We start from the raw sequence: 24,883 nt of genomic DNA on the forward strand, positions 1-24,883 counted from the left end.
AAGAAACCTGATTTGATTCAGAACAATGAGCCGAACCCCAAGGGTGGATCATAACAGATCTAAGCTATCACATTCTTCTCTGCCAGGTACCCATCTTCTCAGCCTCCCTTGCAGCTAGGCCTGTGATTCTGTTTGGCTGATGAGATTGAAAGGGAAAACCTGCTGGGAGCCTTCTGAGAAAGCTTTCCCTTTGTTTTTAAGAAAGAACCATTCTCAGAAAAAGACCTTTTTCTGCCTCCTCCATCCCATTCCTACTACAGTTCTGGTGTCCAAAGCTTTAGCAGCTGTCTTGCATCCAGAAGGCAACATGAATGAAGACGAGCTTCCAAAAGGCTGAGAATGGGGAATGGAAGACTGAGGCTCAGAGGCCCGGGATGACATTACTGGGCCTGCGCTCCGTCCCGACAGCCCACTCCAGACTTCTTACTAAATTAGATCTATGTCTACCATTTAATCTAGGGTTAGGTTTCCTCTTACTTATAACTGAAAGTATTAAGCATATAAGTATTAAAAGGAAAAGCACAAAAAGGGAGTCCAGGGCTTCCCTGGTGGCGCAGTGGCTGAGAATCCGCCTGCTAATGCAGGGGACATGGGTTCAAGCCCTGGTCTGGGAGGATCCCACATGCCACGGAGCAACTGGGCCCGTGAGCCACAACTACTGAGCCTGCTGCGCGTCTGGAGCCGTGCTCCGCAACGAGAGGCCATGACAGTGAGAGGCCTGCGCACCGCGATGAAGAGTGGCCCCCACTCGCTGCAACTGGAGAAAGGCCTCACACAGAAACGAAGACCCAACACAGCCATAAATAAATAAAAAAAAGGGAGTCCACCGTCATCATTGCAGCAACAGGCTAAACAAAATTAAATCAGTTTCTCAAATGAAGGCAGTATCAGAGTTTTCACTGAACTAATGGACATTACGAACCTCCGAGAGATGAACTGCTTGAAATAGGAAGCATTTCTATAATTTGTTTGACCAAGGAACTTGCATTTTCCTTCTAGGAAGCTTCTGGAAAAGCAGAGTTCTATGTAAAATACTATGAAAAATGATTATAGGATATTGAGGTTAACATTTTATGACCCAAGGACTCTATATTCAACCATTTTTCCTTCATGAGCAAATTTAACAGAAGGATATTTTTAAGTCTGCAAAGGGCTTGAAAAACACCTCTCTTAAGTAATCCTCTGATCCCCACTATGAAAAATTACAGACAAATAAAAGTTCTCCAGTCAACTGAGAAATGAATTATAATGAACAATTCAAATATAAGAGTTTTAAAGTATAAAGCAATGACAGTGTAAATAAAAACTGCTTTGAGATAAGCAAAATTAACTGTTGTAAACGTGGTGACAAAACTAAACACCAAGACCAAAAATATTCTGGAAAAGGAGTATTTAATGATTAAAGGAGCTGATGAGTAATAATTGGACTTTTAGCCCAGGCAACATGGTATAGACCCATTTCTCCCTGCTTCTCCCTGCCAACTACAACTATAACCTGTGGAAATAATGTGAGAGATAACCAAAGGAGAACTCCCAAAGATGCTAAGAGGAAGCTGAACCAGTTTGGGGCCCAGCACTGGAGGAACAACATGGTGGCAGGACATTTTACATTCTCCCACCCAAGAGAAGAAAGCAATCTATATGTGACATTTCCTGTCCCTGAACCTAGCAACAGAAGGTAGGCTCAGTCCTCCCCCGGACTGCCTGGGAGTCCCTTAGATCACATCAGGCAAGGCCACAAAGGGCCATGGGGATCTACTGGGAGCCTCACTAACAATAAACAGACAAGGGAAGTGCTTTCCTTCCCTAGCAGGCTTGAAATTCCCCTCACCTATAGGGATTAACAAGGTAGCCACAGCAAAAAGGACCTTCACCCAGACAAATGGCCGGACCCAGGAAACCTCTGTCTCCATGGGATGGAAACCCCCCACCCCTGCCCAGAGACTGGGGGCAACGGCAAAATGGATCTCACTGTGGATGCATTGGATCAAATGGATCTCAACAAGCACATGGGATCTCAGCAAGGCCTGGGAAGCACTGTTTGTTCCCCAGAGGTGGGGAGAATCCCACCATGAGACATGCTTGGCTAAGGAAACCACTCCTTTCTTGCCCGAGGGTCTTCTCCCCCAAGGAAAGACACCTGTCATCCCGGCCTAAGGAAATCCTTTCCACCCCTTGAGAAGCATGAGGAGGAACTAATGGGAGCCCAGGCACCAGATAAACTAAGGAGACCAAAATATCACCACAAAGGCTCTGAAATGAAGCTGTCATTGGAACCATGGCACAACAAAAGTAAGACACGACCTGCATGTTAATCCTAAAGAGGGTGACTGCCTACTAAAATAAAAGATTCATATAGAATCCAGAATCCATTAATATATTAGGAAAAATGTCCAGGTCATAATAGAAACCTCCCATCACATCCAGGACCAAGAAAATCACAATTTGAATGAGAAAAGACATTCAATGCACGTGAACGCTGAGATGAATCAGATGTTGAAATTACCTGACAAGGATTTTAAAGAAAGCACCATAAAAATCCAACAATCAATCACGAGGTCTCTTGAAACAAATGAAAAATGAGAAAATCTCAACAAGGAAATGGAAGTTATAAAAAAGAACCAAATGAAAATTCCAGAACTGAAAAATACAATTGCAGAAATAAAACAAGTTGCTGGACGGGACAGCAGAGTAGAGAGGACAGAGGTTAAAATCACTGAACTGAGGATAGATCAACAGAGTTCACTCAATATGAACAAAAGAAAGAAAATAGACTAAATGAAAAAAATAACAACCTCAGGGACCTGTGGGACAATAAAAAGTTCCAACACTCATCTGAGTCCAGAGGGAGGGATCACAGAGTGGTAGGCAAAGAGTGTTCAAAGAAGTGGCTAAAATTTTCCAAATTTGGTGAAAAACACAAATCTACAAATTCAAGAAGTTGATCATATCTCAAAATGGATGAACCCCAAATAAATTCATTCCGAGACATTTCATAATTAAACTTTGAAAAATTAAAAACTCAGAAAAATTTTGGAAAGCAGCCAGAGAGAAATGATGCATTACCTACAGTGGGAAAACAATTCAAACACAACAGATTGCTCCTCTGAAATCATGGCGACCAGAAGGAAGTGGTATAACTCATTTCAAGTTCTGAGAAAGAAAAAACAAAAAACAAAAAACTATCATCTGCAGTATATAACTGACAAAATTATCCTTTAGGAATAAGGGGAAATCAAAACATTCTCAGATGAAGAAAAGCTAAAAGAATTTGTCATTATCAAATTTATCCTTAAAAACTGCCTAAAGGAAGTTCTTCAGACTGAAAAAGAAATGATGAAATAAAGAATCTTGGAGAATCAAGAAGGAAGATGGAATAACAGAAAGAATAAAAATATTCTGGGTTCATACGATAGAATATTCTTTTCCTCATGAGTTTTATAAATAATATCTAATGATTGGGACAAAAATTATAATACCATCTGACACTCAAGGCAATGATATTTAAAAGTGGGAAGGCAAAAGAACCTAAATGCAGGTGCTGTTTTCACACTCCACTCAAAGAGGCAAAATGTTGATACAAGTAGATTGTGAGGACACATATGTATACTGTAATATCCAAAGCAACCACTACGAAAACTATACAAAGAGATACATTTAAAAATACTATAACTAGGGGCTTCCCTGGTGGCGCAGTGGTTGAGAGTCCGCCTGCCGATGCAGCGGACACGGGTTCGTGCCCCGGTCTGGGAGGATCCCGCATGCCGCGGAGCGGCTGGGCCCGTGGGCCATGGCCGCTGGGCCTGTGCGTCCGGGGCCTGTGCTCTGCAACGGGACAGGCCACAACAGTGAGAGGCCCGTGTACCACAAAAAAAAAAAAAAAAAAAGAGACTATAACTAAATCAAGATGAGATTCTTAAAAATGTTCAAGTAACCTGCAGGAAGATAAGACAAGAAAAACAAGAACCAAGAGAAAACAAATAATAAAAGGGCAGACTTACACACTTCAAAAATTAAATAGAAATAGTCAAATTACATCACTCAAAAAACAGGCTGACAGAATAGATAAAAAACACAGCTCAATTGTATGCTGTTTACAAGAAACTTACTACAAATTCAACAACATAGGTAGGATAGAAAAAGGTATACCATACAAATATTAATTTTAAGAAGCAGGAGTGGCTATGTTAATATCCAGTAGAGTAGACTTAAGAGCAAGCAAAGTACTAGAGGCAAAGAGGACATTACATAATAGTAAAAGGATCAGCCCACCAAGAGGATCAGTGAGAGTACATATGGTCTTAAATGTGGACCCACCAAAAAAACAGAGACTCAAAATACATGAAGCCTGTACCTGCCCCCTTCTCACTGCCCAGCTGTTCCCACCCTAGTGTAAGCCATCAGCATGTCTCTCCTACTTTTGAAATAACTTCCTGAGTTCCCAGCCCCATTCTTCCCCCCTATATTCCTTTCACACAGCAGTAGTGATTTTTTTGCATGTAAATTAAAATATACCACTCCATTGCTTAACATACTCCAAGTAGTACTGCTTCTACATAAAATCACAACCAAACTCCTTGTCTTGATGGGACCTGAGACACAGCGTTCTCCCCTAAGGGTCAATTCACTATTAATAGCAACAAAACCCTCAATTTAAGAATCTGGGAACATAGCTGTCCAAAAGAAAGACTACATTTCCCAACATGCCTTGCTGCTGGGTGTGGCAACATAACCAACTTCTGGTCAAACACGTGACTAACTTCTGGCCAAGGGGACATAAGTAGAAGTGCTGGGTGCAACTTCTTCAAAGACTTGTGCTCCTTTTCCCTTCCTTGGCTTTCTGATGGGTGGAGCGCAGATGTGGACATAAACCACATGGATAGGGCAACACTCTAGGATTTCAGAACAATGAACCAGATGGCAGCAGAGAACTTGGTGAGAGTGATTTATATCTGCTTCTATTCTGTTTGTACCACTGTTAGATTGCTCTCAGTCACATTCTGCTGAACCTAGATCCCAACGCAGAGCCTATGGTGTCCCACAAGAGCTGATCTCTACCCCAGCATCTCCAACCTCATCTCCAACCACTTGCCCACCAAGCTGGAGTCAAGCTTCTCCCTCCTCAGGGCCCTAGAATTTGCTGTTCCCTCCCGGTGGTGAGCACTTCCCCCACAGCTTGCACAGCTGGACCTTCCTCACGATTTAGGGTTAAGTTCAAACATCACCTCCTCAGAGCAGTCTTCTCTTCACACTCTGTTTAAAGCTGTGTAGTACCTACCCTGACTGCCCTCGATTATATCATCCTATTTTATGTACTTCAAAGAACTTAATATTATCTGAGTTTATCTTATTTATTATTATCTATTGCTTTAATGTCTATCTCTCCCCTACCCTCTACACTAGAATATAAATTCCATGAGAACAAGAGACTTGTCTCTTGTTCACTGCTATATCCACGCTGGCCCATAGAGGCTTTCAATAACACACACACACACACACACACACACAGAGAGAGAAAATGACAGAAACAGAATTGAGATAGACCTTAATACTATCAATCTAAGACAGACTGAATAGATATAAAATAAACTAGGACATTCAAGATTTTAATTATTACTGGAAAGGGGGCATATATCAATAGTTCTATTTCCTACAAACTGTGAAAGCAGTGTATTCAGTTGTCATGTTTCATTTGCAGAAACTGAACACATACTGAGATGCAGTAAATGAACACAGTAGATAGCATGAAGAAGCGATGGCATAAGTGATCTTCTATGACTACAGTGCAATAAAATGATAAATTAATAACAAATGTTTAAACATAGTATGAAGTAATATTGTCCCAAATAAATATTGAGTGAAGAAAGATATTAATTATAATTACAGACCATAGAGTAAATGGTAGACACTACATATCAAAATCTCAGGATGGTGATAAAGCTATATACCAAGAGGAAAATTCACATCTAAATTCTTTCATGAATAAAAAAAGATAAAACTAGGTGAAATAGTCATTTAATGCATAAGTTTATAAATAATAACAACAAGAAAACAGGAAAAAGGAAGTGAAGATCAAAGTTGAAAATACCAGAATAGGAACCAGGAAAAAAAAAAAAGAATTGTTAATTAAGTTGAAGAGTACATTTTTTCCAAAAAATCAGTAAAATAGACAAATTTCTGGCAAATCAGATGAATAAAAAATGAGAAAAACAAAAATTACAATTAAGAGAGGCTATAACGATGGTAAAATAGTACTTGCAAAGAAAATTTTAAACAATACTATGTACAAGCAAATGCTAATAAATTAAGTAATTTTGAGAAATTGGAAACTTCCTGAAGATAATATAAAATTTCAAAGTAGAGTAACGAATAATTAAAACTTATCATTAAGAAATACCTCAAAAAAAAAAAAATCCCCAAACCAAAACCGAAAACCCTACCACTAGATCAAGGTAGTTTTATGAACTAACCTGCTCAAATTTAAGGTCATAAATAAATTCCATACTGTAGAATTTATTGTACATCAGCAAAAAAGAAAGTCGACAAATTAATTTTATCATGCTAGAATAACTATGTTTCAAAACCTGACAACGACACTTACAGTTTTGTGCAAACTACAGGCTCCTTTTATTTATGAATACAGATTAAAAAACTCAAAATTGATGGCAAATCAAAGTTTTAAATTACACTAGAAATTTAAATTATATTAAGAAAATGACCTGCCATAACAGCAAATGTAAATCCTAGGAATGTACATTAGGGATTTAGTCATCATTAAATCATATCGGTAAGTGAAAACAAGAATAATCACATGATCCTCTTATTAGAGATTAAAAGGACATTTGGTAAAAGCTATCATATATTCACAATTTAAAAAACTATTGGTAAGTAAGATGTCAATTTCCTAATATCACATTTCACCCTTCTTGTGTATTATTAATAAACAGGTTTCAGTCAATACAAATGGAACTAAGACAGACACTGCCAGAAAGGAGGAAACAAAATCACTGCAATTTGTGGACAAAGTCCCAGCAGACATAGAGAACCTGAGAAAATCTCTAATTCTGTAATGAGAATTTGCTAATTCTCTCATGAGTGAATTCAGTAAGGAAGCAAGATAAAAGCCAGAATCCCCAAAACTGCTTTCCGCTATACTGGCAGAAAGTGGTTAGAAACATGCAATGAAAAAATCCTATTTGCAATAGTAAAAATAGAAAAAAAAAATAGACAGTGGTACTGCCACAAGCAAGCATGGGGTCTACAGCTCAGTGTGTAGCCGAGTGAGGGCCAGGAGCTTGGACCAGATGGAAGAGTTACTGTGGTCACTTCTCCCTGCCACCCTGGTGCATCTGTGAACCTCAGAAACTCGGTCCTGTGGCATCAAGATCACTGGAGCCATGGTCAGAAGGTGTGTCTAGCAAATACTGTATGATATCACTTATGTGTAGGATCTAAATTCGTCAAACTCATAGAAGCAGGCAGTGGTATGGTGGTTGCCAGGGGCTGGGAATAGAGGTGGAGAGGTGATGGTCAAAGGGTACAAAGTTTCAGTTGCAAAAAATAAACAGAAACCTCAATTAAATAGAGTTGGGAGACCAGAAGGGGGAGCTCTCATGCCCTGTGATGATAGCAGAGCCCAAGAAGACTCATTTCCTGGCAAGAAAAGCCCTGGACCCTTTGTTTACTATAACCCTCCCAACTTCCTTTTCCTCTCTATAAAAGTGTCTCCTTCCCTGGCCATGGGGGGGGGGGGGGTTTGCACGTGGCTCACCATGGTTGCAGACCCCGAATTACAATTCTCTACTGATCCTCATCCCCAATAAACCCACCTTTGCTGGAGAAATCTGGCAGTCCGTTTATTTCAGGTCAACGTAAGAAAAGTTCTGGAGATCTATTATATGGCGTAGTGCCTAGAGCTAACAATACTGTATACTTAAAATTTGCTGAGAGGGTAGATCTTATGTTAAGTGTTCTTACCACACACAAATAACAACAACAATAATGATAAGGTAAGAGAAGTCTTCAGGGGGAAATGGATATGTTTATGGCCTTGATGGTAGTGATGGTTTCACAGGTGTATAGTTATCCCCAAACTCTTTGAGTTGTGTACATTAAATATGTACAGCTTTTATATGTCAATCATAACTCAAGAAAATGGTTTTTTAAAAAAAGTGCCACCAGGACACCACCCCGGAAGCACAGGAGACCCTTGTCCCCTTCAGAAGCCTGCCTTTGGGTGCCGCTTGTGGGTTTTAGAGGATTCATCTGCCTGACCGCAACAGGCCCCCACCGGCTTCACGCCTGTCTTGTTCCTTTCTCTGCTCCCTCTGAACTTGAATGCAAGCTTCTACCGTTGATAGAATCAGTCCCCATTTAGGTACCTTTTAATGAAAATTTATGCTTTTCTGAGGTCTACAGTGTACACATATTACATATAAACCCTGTGTGTTAGATCCTGAAGGATAAGTAGATTGAATAAAAGAAAATAACTTTACATAAAACTTGGGAAGATTTCACGGGACATAAGCATTAAGTTACTGGTGCCAGGACTTTCCTGATAATATGAGCTTTTCCCTCTTTTTGGCTGAGGTAACTTGTCAACCCAACCCAGCCACAGACTCATCATGAAATTATTTAGAAATAATATTTAAAATTACTTTCAATTTATTTTTCTGATTATGAAATCAATTCAGACATTCTTCTAAAGGGTAAGTTTTCGGCATACTAAATGGATATAAGGTAACTGATACAGCGGGGGGCTGTAGCCGGCCTCGGGCACCCTGTGGCTTCTACAACAAGGGGCCACCTAGCTGCTTTGGGTGGTGGCTGCCTCTCAGAGGCTTCAGCCTGAACTCCTTTCCTCCCGGCAGCTGGCGGTTGCCATCTTGACTAGATGCTTGTGTATCTCATGTAAAGTTTGTGCTTTAGTTACCATAACAGTGGGCAAGCGTATTAGAAAAATCCAATCACTTTTTTTTGCCACTGAAAACAGTTGTTTTACAATGTGATTTTGTTAATTTGAGATTTCGTTAACTTTGCTGAATAATAACAGAATAGATCCTATGGCCACATTGCAGAAATTTTGGAAAATACATACAAGGACGAAGAAAATTTACATTCACCTTTATTCCAATCCATAATAATTAGTAGCATCAGAATTATTACATTTTCCCACTGGACAGCTACATGTGAAAGAATGAAATTAGAACACTTCCTAACACCACACACAAAAATAAACTCAAAATGGACTAAAGACCTAAAAGGCCAAACACTATAAAACTCTTAGAGGAAAACATAGGTAGAACACTCTATGACATAAATCACAGCAAGATCCTTTTTGATCCACCTCCTAGAGAAATGGAAATAAAAACAAAAATAAACAAATGGGACCTAATGAAACTTCAAAGCTTTTGCACAGCAAAGGAAACCATAAACAAGACGAAAAGACGACCCTCAGAATGGGAGAAAATATTTGCAAACAAAGCAACTGACAAAGGATTAATCTACAAAATATACAAGCAGCTCATGCAGCTCAATATCAATAAAACAAACAACCCAATCCAAAAATGGGCAGAAGACCTAAATAGACATTTCTCCAAAGAAGATATACAGACTGCCAACAAACACATGAAAGGATGCTCAACATCACTAATCATTAGAGAAATGCAAATCAAAACTACAATGAGATATCATCTCACACTGGTCAGAATGGCCATCATCAAAAAATCTACAAACGACAAATGCTGGAGAGGGTGTGGAGAAAAGGGAACCCTCTTGCACTGTTGGTGGGAATGTAAATCGATCCAGCCACAATGGAGAACAGTATGGAGGTTCCTTAAAAAGCTAAAAATAGAACTACCATATGACCCAGCAATCCCACTACTGGGCATATACCCTGAGAAAACCATAATTCAAATATAGTCATGTACCACAGTATTCATTGCAGCACTATTTACAGTAGCCAGGAGATGGAAGTAACCTAAGTGTCCACTGACAGATGAATGGATAAAGAAGATGTGGCACATATATACAATGGAATATTACTCACCCATAAAAAGAAATGAAATTGAGTTATTTGTAGTGAGGTGGATGGACTCAGAGTCTGTCATACAGAGTGAAGTAAGTCAGAAAGAGAAAAACAAATACCATATGCTAACACATATATATGGAATCTAAAAAAAAAAGTTATGAAGGACGTAGGGGCAGGACAGGAATAAAGACGCAGACATAGAGAATGGAACTGAGGACATGGGGAGAGGGAAGGGTAAGCTGGGATAAAGTGAGAGAGTGGCTTTGAGGTATATACACTACCAAATGTAAAATAGCTAGTGGGAAGCAGCTGCATAGCACAGGGAGATCAGCTCGGTGCTTTGTGTCCACCTAGAGAGGTGGGATAGGGAGGGTGGGAGGGAGACGTAAGAGGGAGGGGATATGGGGATATATGTATACGTATAGCTGATTCACTTTGTTATACAGCAGAAACTAATACAACAATGTAAAGCAATTATACGCCAATAAAGATGTTTACAAGAAAAGAATTATTACATTTTCCCCAGTTTTTCTCTGTATGAATATACATGGATACATAATAGATGTAGAACAGCAATGTAATTATACTATAAATTAAATCTGTAGACTGTAAAGTGAAAATATTCTTTTAAATAATTGTACAATATTCCATCTTTGTAAGTGCATTTTTCTACATCTCTGACTAATTTCATATGCAGAGTCTTAGATGTAGAATTATTTTTAATTATAGGGTTTAACATTGGAAAAGTTGTAGCTAAGTATCACCAAATAGTTTTCAGAATAGTTTTACCATGTACATTTCTACCATTAGTATATGAGTTTGCTCATTTTATCTTACTCTTGACAGTACTATTATCACATGTTTTATTCTTTTCCAACCTGATAGGTGAAAACTGTTATCCAATTACTATTTTAGTTTATATTCCTTAGATTTCTAGTGAGGTTGAAAATTGTTTTAATATGTTTGTTTAAAGTATCAATTGTCTGTTACTCCTTATCCCGTTTCTCTATTGTCATATCTAGAGGTTTTCATATTTTTTAGAAATGCTCTTCACATATACCTTAGCCTATTAATTGCTGTATTTTTCCTATTACTTTTTGAAATATTCTTTCAACTTAATAGTGTAACAGTTTTTATTTATGATTCTTCCATTGCTTTAATGCTTAGAAAGGCATTTCCTGCTTAGAAAATTAGTTATATGTTGACATGTAATTCCTCCATCTTTTAAAAACAGTTGAAACATATACTGTTAGATAGACTAAAGACCAATGACGTTTATGAATATGGATAAATGAAAGAAAAACCCAAATTACCAAGGTCTGAGTAGTAAGCCTGACCAGGTGCCTGCCCCGTAGGCCAGGATCACTGAAATCTCAGCGGCTCTCAGACTTGAGGGAGCATCAGTCACCTGGAGGGCGTATTGAACTCCCGGAAGCCGGCCCCGCTCTGGAGTTTCCGGTTCAGTGTTACTTGGGTGGGGTCCAGGAATTTGCATTTCTAACGAGTCCCAGGTGATGCTGATGAGGCTGGTTCAGGAACCACACCTTGAGACCCACTTTGAGACACTAATGTTTTCCACGCTCCATATTTCACAAGCGGTAAAATCGCTTTGGGGATTCAAATGTTCGCTGTCAGTCTAACAGGCCTTGTGATGCACATGACTGCTGAAAGCTATTTAGCTCCCGTGAGATGATTAAGAACAGCAAACTCTGACAGAGTGGCACGTTGACAAAGTACTGGGGGGAGGACCATCCTGTTGGTGCCAGATTGGATGTGAGGAGAGACTCAGCCTGCTAGAATGCTAGTTATCCTTCAAAGAACAAAAGTCAAAGTCCTGGAATTTTCTAGGTCTGGGCCCCGTGCAACAAATACCTTATATGAATGAATATGATTTCTTCTGTGTCACTTGCTTTCCCTGAAAATTTTATCCACAGTCGACCTCATGGGACAGGTAATCTACAGTTTCACAGATGAAAACACTGTAGGTATTTAATAAATATTTGACTAGCTGGGGACTATATTTTCTTCCCTTTAATTTTCTTTTTCTGATTATAGAACTAATGCATGCCTCTTGTCAAGCTTTTGAAAAATACAGGATGTGATCACTCATCATCCTATCACATGAAACAACACTGTCAATGTTTTGATATATTTCTTTCCAGTTCTTTTATGCATAACAGATTTGGGATCATACTGTACCTGGAGCTTTGTGTAATGTTCCTTTCCTGTGTTGTGAACATGGAATGTCAAGTATTCTGAACTGAGTCAAGAATTTTACAGATTTTTTTTTTGATATGGACCATTTTTTAAAAGTCTTTATTGAATCTGTTACAATATTGCTTCTGTTTTATGTTTTGGTTTTTTGGCCCTGAGGCATGTGGGATCTTAGCTCCCCAACCAGGGATCGAACCTGCACCCCCACATTGGAAGGTGAAATCTTAACTACTGGACCGCGAGGGAAGTCCCGGGTCAAGAATTTGAAACCGAGCTCCCTGTCCATCTCAGCCATGGGGAACCAGCGCATGAAATGTCCCGAGCTAAAGCCTGGGACCTGGGCTGGGGAGGATGGGCCTCTGGATCAGAGCATGGAACAGAGATCAAGAGTCTAGGACCAAACCAGAAGTGGAAACCCGAAAAGACATGAGGCCAGAGTAAGAATTTGGGATGGAGGGACAGCGGCCAAGCATGGAGAGGTACCTGGGGAGCAGCTGCAGGTATTTTATTTCCCCAGCTGTGTCTTCTCCCACCAGTGGGGGAGGAATGGACAGCCGGAAAGGATGCTGAGCAGGCCTGTGGGTGAAGTCGGGGTGGCAAGCAGGCCTTGATCTAGACCAAGTCTGGGCACGGGTGCCCCAGGCACTTTTACGTTAGGATAACTTTCAGTGTCTTGGACATTGCACATAGCTGTGAGATAAACTAGCTATGATAACGACCTGCTTGCATATGGGCAAGCGAGGGGTACTCTGGAGCACAAAGACCAGGCAGCCCTGTGAGTTTCTTAGTTCTCGATCTCCAGCCCCAGATCCATTCCCACACAACCAGCACCATCCAGTGAACAGATTCATTTGCATAAATATTAATGTTTCATTTCTTAAGTCAGAAACTCTGAGTCAAGTCTTAATGAATGAAGTTGGATTGTGAATAAGATAAAAATGTGAGTCAAGAAGCCAACACCAGGCTTCCCTGGTGGCGCAGTGGTTGAGAGTCTGCCCGCCAAATGCAGCGGACACGGGTTCGAGTCCTGGTCCGGGAGGATCCCACATGCCGCGCAGCAACTGGGCCCGTGAGCCACAACTACTCAGCCTGCGCGTCTGGAGCCTGTGCTCCGCAGCAAGAGAGGCCGTGACAATGAGGGGCCCGCGTGCTGCGATGAAGAGTGGCCCCCGCTTGCCACAACTAGAGAAAGCCTTCACACAGAAACGAAGACCCAACACAGGCAAAAATAAATAAATATAAATAAATTTAAAAAAAAAAAAAGAAGAAGCCGACACCACTGGCTCCTCTCCTAGCTAAGGGCAGGACTCATCTCTCTCTCTTTCTTCAGAGGGAGAAGAGTTTAATGGAAGTGTTGGCTGGACCTAGGATAGATCAGTAGTGCTGCATGATCTCCCGTGATGCTTGTCATTTCCTTTGCCATTGTGTGCTGTCTGCAAGCTCACGGTGGAACCCAGCTAGCACAGCGCTGGAGGTCAAGGAGGAGAAAAGATGAAGGGCTGCTGTGGGGACTCAGGTGAAGCTGAGATGCAGATGCTCCTTCCACCCGGGAGCATTTGTTGCGTTAAAGACACATTCTTGGGCACAAGTGGCCTCATGGTGTGTGGTGTGAGTGACTGGCGGAACAAAGTGACTTTGAGGACCCTGCTCCTCTGCGATTGCAATGGACCTGAAGCAATGAGCATGAAAGCCCTCCCCGCCCATCCTGAGCCTGGCCCCCTCAGCCCCTCCCTCCCCTCCTCTCTACCATTAACATACACCAAGTCCTAAGGCTGATTCCAAAAATAATTTCACAAGCCTTGCTCAACTACATCACAGCAGTAACAGCCAACACACAGGACTTTGATGAGTGAAGGGAAAGAAGATGATAAGAATTTCACAAGTTATCATTTGCTACGTAAGAGAGAGGTTCTGAACTGGCTACCAAGAAATCTGTGAGCCTCACACCCAGCGGACCGAGTATCCTGGGAGGATGGAGACTGAGTCGTAGCCCTCAGACCAGCCTCTTTGGAAAGGAGGCTGCATAGCCAATTACATTCCCCCCTCGCTGATACCAATTTCTCACAAAGAGCCGGAGGCTCACAGCTTTCGGGATGAGCACCAACCGATCAACAGCTGCTTTTGCAGAATCCCGTTTGATTTTATCTTACCCTTGGCACCGTAGGCTAGCATGCCAGTAAGGAGCGAGCACTGAGAGCTAATTATTTAATTAGCAAGGTGAGCCTAGGGCCTGGTGGGATCACTTCTCGGAACACAGAGAATGGCCATGGTCACAGTTTTCCTCTCAGGTAGGAAGAAACCAAAGCCTAGGGAAAATGAAAGGCTGTGGCAGCAATGTCGGGTCAGAAGTTGAAGTCCAATTACAGAATCATCCCCCTTTGTGGTAGCCAGTCTCCAAGGTGGTCCCCAATGACCCCTGCCTCCCGGTAATCACTGGGAGGTAGTCCTCTCCCCACTGAATGGGGATGACCTGTGTAACCAATAGGATATTGCAGAAACGATGGAGTTTGACTTCCAGTGCTAGGTCGTAAAAGACGTGACAGCTTCTGCCTTGTACTCTCTTGGATCATTTGTTTTTCTGGAAGCCAGCTGCCATGTCACGAGGACACTCAGGCAGCGCCACGGAGAGGTCCGTGTGGCAAGGACCTGAGGCCTCCTGCCAACAGCCAGCATCACCTTGCCAGCCATGTGAGCGAGCACCTGAGAGCACATTCTCCAGCCCCAGTCAAGCCTTCAGATGATCACAGCCCCAGCCAGCATTTTGACTGCAACCTCATCAGAGACCCTGAACCAGAAGCACCCAGCTAAGCTGCTATTGAATTCCTGGCCCACAGAAACAGTGAGATTAGTAAATACTTACTGTTTTGTGTCACTAGCTTTTGGTATAATATATTATGCAGCAATAGATCACTAATATGGCCTTCCAAGTGTACCATCATGTCTGTTTCCACAGGAAACTGATTTTTGTCCCTCACAGGAAGCCTTGTCAGTGTCTCAAATGGATGGTCTTCTCCTTTCTAGAATATCAGTAACTCCTGATATCAAAATCTCCTGCCTGGAAATTGAGAGGCAGAAAGCTGCCTTTCTGCTGCTCCTCTTCTAGACCATCTTCAACCACAGCAGCAAAGTAAACACTCACGTGTACACAGATGCACGTGCACACATACACCTGTGCACACACAGAGCTTCCTTTCAAACCTGAAAAATCACTCGAGTGCTGGCAATATGAGCTTTTCTTCCAGGAAGGACCAGATGCTCTGAGTACAGTTTTCTCACACTGTCACTGAATGGGCAGACGGGGGACAGGCAGCAGAGGAGACTGACTATCAAGAATGGTTTGACGGTCTTTCTCCTTTGCTAGTCGTCAAAGTCTGAGCTGGGGGAGCACCAGCAGGAGAGGAAGTCACAGCCACCAGTCCACACGGTCCCACATTCGTTTAGCTATTTCAGAATTGCATTTTCCCCTTTTATTCTCTTTTTCCCATCCCATTTATCACCCTGGGTGAGGGGGAGGGTCTTTGGTAAGGCAAAAACACAGAGACTTCATGAGCATAGTAGCATGTCCCAGTTATGCAAGAGGCAATCAATATATTAGAAAAGAAATATTTCCTCGTGCAGATGCTCTACTGGGAAGAATCTGGCAGATGTGAGGCCTCCACTTAAGATATAATTAAGTACCTGCAGCTCCTTCCCCTTCAGGATCGGGGCCAGGAAGAATGCTTAGAGCCTGGAAGGGCTTGCAGCATCCTTCTAGGCTAGAGTGGGCCCTGAAGACAGAGGCAAAGGGTAGAAAGCATTCAGAAAGCGCAAGGAAGAAGAGAAACCGAGAAGAGCAGCAACTCCCAGATGTGCAAACAGAGTACATCTGTATGGGCTGCAAGATGCCAGGTGGGAAATAATGTTTCTCTGTCTTGTTAACTATATGCTCACTTTTTTTTTTTGCTGCACTGTGCGGCATGCGGGATTTTAGTTCCCTGACCAGGTATCGAACCCGTGCCCCCTGTATTGGAACCACTGGATCCCCAGGGAAGTCCCCCTATGTGCTCACTTTTGATTTTGGCCAGGGGAGTCCACCCGTCTATCTTTCCACATCGAAATGTTACCTGAGCACTGAAATATTCTGATCACGTGGTAAGTAGGGTCATGGAGGTCCTTCTCTAGGGAGAGTCAGGGCTGATCATAACCACAGGGAGATGATGTTCTCCTGATGGGTATCAGCAGCGTGGAGGTCAGACGCCATGTCTCACTCTCCCCTGCCCTGGATATCCTCCAGGACAAGGTCCTGTCTCTCTGGTCATCTTCAGGTATACGACTTTCCTTGTTGAGCTCATCCTTGACTATAATTTCACCCACTAGCTCTGATGAATCCCAAATCCGGGTTCCCAGCCCTGGCCTCTCACCCATGATCCATCCTTGATTTCAGCTGTGCACAGACTTTCCTTGGTGACTGACCCTCAACGTGTCCAATTTAGAATTCAACTCCACAAAGACGTCTTTTCTCCATGATCGTATTCCTGGCAGTAGTAGCCAGTTGGGAAACTTGGAGTCAGTCATCTCAAGCCTTCTCTCCTCAGGCTCTAAATCCACTCTGCCAGTGGATCCTGAGCTCTTTCCCTTTCAACCGTATCTTCCTCATGGTCAATGACTTTCCTGTGCTCATTGCCTCCACCTTTTTTCAAACTCTCATTGTGACAGGCTGGGGATGCTCTCTTTTCTTTCTTTTCTCACTTAATCCCCCACCTATTTCAAGGTTTGAAGCAAGTGCCCCCATTTCCTGAAGCCTTATCTGACCTCTCAAGACCACATGTGTCTCCTTTCTTGAACTTCTATTCATTTTATTTAAAAAAAAGTTATTGAGGGTCTGAGTACATGGGCTAACTGCTGCGGGTACCACAACAATGAAGTCCCTGGCTGCAAGGAGATTACAGTCTAGTAACCATCAAGCCAATTAATTACTCTTTGTTTTCTCTCTTAGTTGTGTTTCCCCAACCAAATTCTTAAACAGCCAGGACTGTGTCTTAAGCATCTTTTGTAAAACCCATAGTGACTGTTAGACTACAGGGCCAGTAACAAGTTCTTACTAAGTACTTGTTGGTTATATGCAAGATGGGTAGCAGAATAAGACTAGAGATACACGTCAACTGCAATCCTTATCTAGAGATACAGAGAAGTATCTTTGGTTAGGGAAAAAAACACATCAAGAAATTAAAGAAACCACACCGTGTTTGAATGGTATTTTACATGTTTAAACAGTAATTCAATTTAACTTGACAAATTAACTCAATTCTTTTTTCTTTTTTTTGGCTACGCTGCGCAGCATGCGTGATCCCACTTCCCTGACCAGGGATTGAACCCGCGCCCCCTGCAGTGGAAGCACGGAGTCCCAACCACTGGACCGCCAGGGGAGTCCCTAATTTTTTAAAATAATTATTGATGAGTCATTCCCCAAATTCCATAGTCAGAAAATAATAGTCACATTTTAAGACTAAAGAACTAATATAGAGAAATGATTTATAGCACAATTAATCATTTGAAGGTATTATTTGGAATTTCCTAAGCGATTTTACAAGATAGAAATAGAAGCAAATCGAGAAGCATCAAATGCAAATTTTTAGATAAAACCTTTCTGTCCTATTAAGAGTATTGCTAGGATCCAAACACACAAGGCAGCCATGCCATCCTCCCATCAAGGATCTGCTGGAACCAGGGACAGAGTGGGCTCAGGTAATACCAATATGTCCTTTCTAAGTGTCCCCAGGAAAAAGTCTTTTGTGAATCAGAAGTGGAGGAATCTCATTTCTCCAAAATGTAAAACTAGTTTTGATATGAGGGAAAATAGGGAGATATTTCACTCTTCCGAGCCTTAAATGAGTATAGTTTTGATTCTTTGTTCAGGGGACCTAGGATGGATCTCAACTTAGACGTCCAGTTCAAGGAACGTATGTCTCTCAAGCCCAGAAGGGAGCTTCACGTGCTGAACAGAAGCTCAAGAATTCACAGTCAAACGTTAGTCCCAGACACATGTTTGCTGTCAAACTTAATTTTTCAAAGAATTCTTACTCACCTGCCAGAATATGCTATCTATCGTGTTTCCAAGAAAACCATCGCGACCTTCTGAAGACACCAGTTTGGGGCCAAGGATTGTCATGAATTCATCAAAATCCACCTGACCATCCCCTGGAAGGAGAAGATATAAATACGAGTTGAAAAGTAGCTGAAATTGACCTACTGTACCCAATGAAATAAACATCTCCATGCTTTTCTCCACGGCATGACCTCAGTCAATGAAGAGCTGAAACCATTTCTGAAAATTGGGCTTCATTCTTAAAATACCAAAAGAAATACAAGAAATTCGCAACCGTGAGTACCTCTGATGCCTCATATTCCTAATCATTTGCCAGTATCTGTGCCTAAATGCCCAGCCAACACCTCCCGCTTAAATGGCCACGGCTTCACACCTGCTGTACCTGGACCCCAAACTGCCCAGCTGTACAGGAGAGAAAGCACATCTTCATCCCTATCTCTTCCTTCATCCTTGCCAATCACACATAAATTGTCATCAAGTCTTGCTGATTTCACTTCTTAAATACCTGTGGCTGCTCTACCTTTTTTGTTAATCCAATTGCTAGTCCATTTCCAAAAAGACTGTGGTGGGAAAATGCTTCCAAGAATGAATGTTCCTAGTTATAATTACAATGTTACTAGTAAAATGGCTTTTGCCCTCATACTCTCACCTCCACACTCTCTTCCTGACAGTTGAGTTTACTTCCCCAAAGCATATCTGACCGTGCTTTATACACTTCAAAGGCATCTTTGACCAAACATAAGGAAACCACCTCGGGATGGTATTCAAGTCCCACTATTCCTTTTGATACGCTTTGCTTCCCACCTCTGCACAAAATGCCATGCTCTTTCAGAGCTCCATGCCTCTGTACATGCTGTTCCCTCCATCCGGGATGCCCTTCCCCATTTGTCTACCTGGTGATCTCTAACTTGTTCTATACAATGGAGCTTAAACATCATGTTCTCTTTTTGTATTTTTCCTGACCCTTCCTCATCTCACTAGACAGAGTTAGGCACTTCCTTCTGTCCCTTCTACTAATTTAGTGTGCATCTATTTAGAACAGATCACCCTATATCTCAGCCACTAATTTGCACACCTATCTCCCACCTGGATTGTGAGCTCTGCAAGGCCAGGGACCCAGCCTGAAACTTCTTTATATCTGACACCATGGTAGGCGCTCAGTATGCACTTAGAGAATGAATGACGTCTCTTGCTTGTTTGTTTTTCCTTTGCTCAGTTCAACATGCATTGGATCTTTCATACTAGAGCTGACACTGACCAAAGGTGAACTTGAGCCAAATTAGACAAAATTAGACCTTCAGGGTATTGTCTGAGCCTCAGTGACGCATCAGTGTGGCACTCTGCACCCTTAGGACGGCTCAGGAGGGTGTCTCCACCAACAGCTCACCACATCTTGGCCCCAGGCAGGGAGGACAGTCCAGGTGTCTGCATACATGTTTGCCAAAGTGCAGACACATCAATCCACTCCTGGAGTGCAATCGCCTTCCAAGAACCTTCATTGGAAACCTATTTCCAAAAGTCAAGCAGACGTCATGATCAAGACGTCAATAATTCAGAACAGACAGTCCAGGAACAGATCCCAGTGTAGATAAAACTTCCCAGAGGACAGGGGAAGCATGACAAGTCAGTAGGATGGACTACTGAGAAGAAATTGATGTATCTCTCACCTGTCAGCAAGATGAAAGGATCCAAAATTTCCCCTTGGCTGGTCATAAGATGGCTAATTCAAGCGACAATGAGTTAGCATCTTGCCTTTCAAATGAGCAAATACTTATAAAAAAGAATACTGCTCAGTGCTGGCAGAGATGCAGATGAGAGATGGACTCTCTGACGCGTCTCTGGGTATATTCACCCAGATATTGACTAGCAGTGTTCAAGATGCTGTAACATTCTGGTTCTTTTGTACCTAACAACTTCACCTTTAAAGAAAAAGACAAAGCAAGGAAATGATCTTAAATGCAGACCAAGATGTTTGCCCAAAGATAAGTCATCCAGTATTTGTGAAAGTGGAAAGGTGGCAGCTGGAGGAAGATGAGAATGGCCCAGTCTTGCTGGCATTCATACTGAGCGAGAACCATGAGGCTCAGACAACCGCGCTTGTTATATACATGCGCTAACCCCCAGCTCACCCCAAGCCACTCCCACTAGTCAAAGCTGGTTCTGGATGGCCAAAAAGTCTCAGGCTAGAGGGTGCATTCTCAAGAGAGAGAGCATCACCTTCCGTGAGACGGAAAGTGATTCTTAGGGGACCAAAAATAACTTAGATATTATGGTTTGTGGCCCTCCTAACGTCACAGTGTATAAACATATATTCATACAGTATATCTGTCCAATTATAATAAAATGCCATGGGGTTAGGGCAACTAGGGAAACAAGTTTCTTAGGCACCTGAGTGGGGGAGTGGCAGAACAAGAAGGAGGAACAGGACAAGAGGAAGAGGAAGAGGACGAAGAGGAAGTAGTTCAAGAAACACTGGACTAGATAATGTCCCAGGTACTACGGCTCTCCTTCCGGGGCCCTCTCTCTGGGATGTTGGTCTATTAGCAGTGGGCGTCATCCCAAGTGTCTGTCACCCAGGTGAGGTCCAACAGTTCATAAAAGGTCAGAAGCTCGAGGGTGTGCGGAGATGGAAACAACCTAAGTGTCCATCATCAGATGCATGGATAAAGAAGATGTGGCACATATATACAATGGAATATTACTCAGCCATAAAAAGAAACGAAATTGAGCTATTTGTAATGAGGTGGATAGACCTGGAGTCTGTCATACAGAGTGAATAAGTCAGAAAGAGAAAAACAAATACCATATGCTAACACATATATATGGAATCTAAGAAAAAAAAATATCATGAAGAACCTAGGGGTAAGACAGGAATAAAGACACAGACCTACTGGAGAATGGACTTGAGGACACAGGGAGGGGGAAGGGTAAGCTGGGACGAAGTGAGAGAGTGGCATGGACATATATACACTACCAAATGTAAAATAGATAGCTAGTGGGAAGCAGCCGCATAACACAGGGAGATGAGCTCGGTGCTTTGTGACCACCTAGAGGGGTGGGATAGGGAGGGTGGGAGGGAGGGAGACACAAGAGGGAAGAGATATGGGAACATATGTATATGTATAACTGATTCACTTGGTTATAAAGCAGAAACTAGCACACCACTGTAACGCAATTATACTCCAATAAAGGTGCAAAAATAAAAAAAGAGACCTCACGAGACCTTAACAAAAATATGTCCACCAGCTGGGCCACACCAGCTCCCGCCCATAGTGCCGTAGGCACCACTGTTCCCTGGGAGTCGAATGGGATGGGGTTGGGGGTCCACAGGACTTAGCAAAACACCTGCTTCTCAGCATCAGGCTGTCTTTAAACAATCTACCTTCCAGGTAGGAGGAGAGAGACCACCTACCTCTCCAAACCCTCCCCCGCCACCCCTGGTGATGGGAGAGCAGCATGTGGAACTGGCGCATTTCAAGGGTCCACATGGAACTCTGGTCAAAGTCATCAGGGAGCGTTCACGGACGGTGCCCTTGGCTCTGAACAGCAAACCCAAAGCTCACAAGCGGAAATGACGCTTCAAACTACATCCTGGCCGCAGTGAAGGGAGCAGCTTATTCACTACTCAGAGCCTTGGCCAGAGGGGAAGTGCTCGGGTTGGGGGGCAGTGCTCAGGACCCCATGGCAGTGCCAGCTGTAGCGCTGGTGCACGGGTGGCTTGGTAGAGCCTTTCTGCTATTTGGAGGAGAGGTCTGGCTCACAGGAGGGTCTGCTTCTAGCTGTTAAGCAGATGACATTTGGAACTTCAGGTCTGTTATTTGTCAGAATGTGATTCTCCCCCAACCCCCCCCCTTTTTTTTTTAACTATCATTGAGCCAAGGGAGATTCCTGCAGGCCCATAGTTGGAGAAATAATCAGGGTGGGGCCCCCTCACCTATCTCTGTCTCTCTTGGCATCTTCTCAGCCCTGGCTCCTGAGTATGTGTGTACATTGCACATTTCTGCAGACCTTCAGTACACAAAGACTCCTCCTTTCACATACACAGCTCGACATCAGACCTGCCCGCAGTACAAAGGTTCTATTCAGATTTAGACTGAGGAAAACCTGTCTTCAGCAGATCCTAGTTTGAAGGACAAATAGGGCTGGGTACACCCCACAAGCTATCAGTGCTGTTCCCAGAAGTCTGGCCCCCATGTCCCCACCCTCTCCCTGCATCCATTCCAGGAGAACTGAGATGAATACAATCTCAGAGACCAGTTTCTCCCTAAGCCCCTTGAACAGAAACCAGCCCCAGGCCGAGGCAAGGTCTGGGAAGTCTGATGATGACCTTGACATCTAACATACTGAGCAGTCACCATGCCGTGGCATCATTTAAAGAAATCGCCACACCCTAGTTCATTTAAGGCTGCCAGCGGCCCATTTTACAGATGAGAAAACCGAAGCACAGAGAGGTTCAGTAACTTGCAGAAGCTCACACAGGGGAGCAGAGCTGGGATTCCAAACCCAGCAGTCTGCCTATGCTTTTGCTGTCTCTCAGGAGGCCGGGCGATGTGTGGCTCTGTCAGAACACTATTCCCCCTGATCCCAGCGTTCCCTGGTTGGGGAGTGCTACGGCTGCCTGGCACACAGAGGCAAACTGAAATCTAAGTTGCTCTCTTGGGTCTCAGGTCAGCTGCTGGAGGTCTTTCTTAAGCATTTAAAAGAATGACAATAAGTAATAGGAAATACTGATTTAACATTTGCGATATGCCAGACACTGAACTCAAGGCCTTACATATATTATTGTTTGATTCTATCCCAACACTATGAATAGGTTCCGCCCTTCCACATTTTGCCTTTGAGAAAATTCTGGCAAGAAGAGGTTAAACGGAGCTAGGTCAAGGCTACGCAGCTAGCAGGCACCAGCAAAGGGATCAGCTTGGAACCCCTGATGCTAACCCCCGCGTCGCAAAGCCTCCCTCCGTGTCAGAGGCCCCAGCATAATTCCTGGCCCAGGTTCATATCTCTCTTCAAAGTTTGAGAGTTTAATATGTTTTCCTATCTGGGCCTTTGGGAAGAAATTTAGTAGGAATTTGGGAGGATGGCCTTTAGGGGCATTTAATGCAAATGACCACTGCCTGAAAGCTATTTGTTCCCCAAACTGCCATTCTGCCTGCAGTGAGGCTCTCAGTAATCCTCCTTGGATGGTCAATACTCTGAGGACCCAGGTATCTCACATACAACCCTCCAGGCATCCTCTTCCACCAAAAAGAATTGGTCTGACGAATGAGGCCTGTGCAGGCCTAGCAGCGTGACATGAGGCTGGCATTCCGGATTCACAGTCCCCTAAAAACAAAGTGGGTATCTTCCCAGACTCCCCAACCTTTCACAGAATGCAGCGGATTCTGAATGCAAAAAACTTTACTTGGTTAAATTGTTTTACGAATCTTGAACAGGCAAGTGAGTGCAGAGTGAAAGAATGAAATTCACGCCTACGGGGCCTCAGTCCCCCTCCGCAAGCCCAAATATCATGATCCGCTCAGCAAGACATGCGGGAAGCTAACCTGCCCGGGACTGCGTCTGATTGCTTCCCACTGCTATGGAAGTCAGAGTAATGAACTTGAATGAGGGCAGGAAGCCGAGGCAGGGCCAGGACTGCACAACATTCATTAAGACCAACAGCTGAAACTTTCACCAAGAGCTAAAATAACAGTAAAAATCCCTGCAAAATAAAAGGAAGGAAAGAGGCATAGACAGAAAAAATGGTGGGCTCGAAGGGTAATGAGGAGACGGATTAGGAGCAAGAAGAAACGTCTGCCTGAGACTCCGCTCAAATCAACTGACTCAATTCCAGAAGCATGCCTACAAAGGAGCAGAAGAGCGGGCGATGTACGGTGGGGCAAGAAAGAGACGAAGAGACACAGGCTTGCTTCCGGGAGGGCGATGTACAGTGGGGCAAGAAAGAGACGAATAGACACAGACTTACTTCTGGGAGGTTGTAGTCCGAAACCTGGGACAGAATCAAGTGGGAGCTGGGACTTACCTAGAAGCACGGAGCTAGGGCAGCACCAAGCTGGGAGCAAAGGCTCCAATTAGGAAATTCTCAATGGCTCGGCAGTGAGCCCTCAATGGAGGGAAGGTTCTAATGAGCTGAAAGGGGAGATGAGGTGAGCACCCTGAACAACGTGGGGCCCCCAGGAAGGCTGGAGGGTGGCTGGAACAGCAACCACCCTCCCTTCACGCTGGACCGAGTGTTCCTATGGGAAGAGAACAGGATGAGATAAGCACTGCTGGTCCTCGACGCAGAGTCAGTGGAAAGGGTCCAAGTGGGGAGTAAGAGCATCACCCACCACCAACACCATCCAGTGAAATTCTTTTGCCTAATGCTTCAACCTCTCATAAAGTGTTAGGGACTGAACTATGCCCAGATTCACCTGCTGAAGCCCTAACTCCCCCACCTCCAAGTGTGACTGTATTTGTTGACAAAGACTTGAAGGAGGTAATTAAGGTTAAATGAGGTCATAAGGGTGGGGCCCTAATCCAATATGACTGGTGTCCTTATAAGGAGTGGAAGA

The 24,883-nt window shown here is 43.2% G+C and overlaps 1 protein-coding gene across 6 annotated transcripts in view; it reads right to left on the reverse strand.

The window, feature by feature from the left end:
• CALN1 (calneuron 1) overlaps positions 1-24,883 on the reverse strand; it is a 470,898-nt gene that overhangs the window by 153,095 nt on the left and 292,920 nt on the right. For all 6 annotated transcript variants that reach the window (XM_067705969.1, XM_067705966.1, XM_067705965.1 and 3 more), the window contains one exon: positions 18,309-18,421. In XM_067705969.1, the coding sequence (XP_067562070.1) occupies positions 18,309-18,421 (113 nt within the window). The remainder of the gene's footprint in view (positions 1-18,308; positions 18,422-24,883) is intronic.

This window comes from Pseudorca crassidens, chromosome 15 (assembly GCF_039906515.1).
Source record: "Pseudorca crassidens isolate mPseCra1 chromosome 15, mPseCra1.hap1, whole genome shotgun sequence".
In the NCBI taxonomy this organism is placed as follows: Eukaryota; Metazoa; Chordata; class Mammalia; order Artiodactyla; family Delphinidae; genus Pseudorca; species Pseudorca crassidens.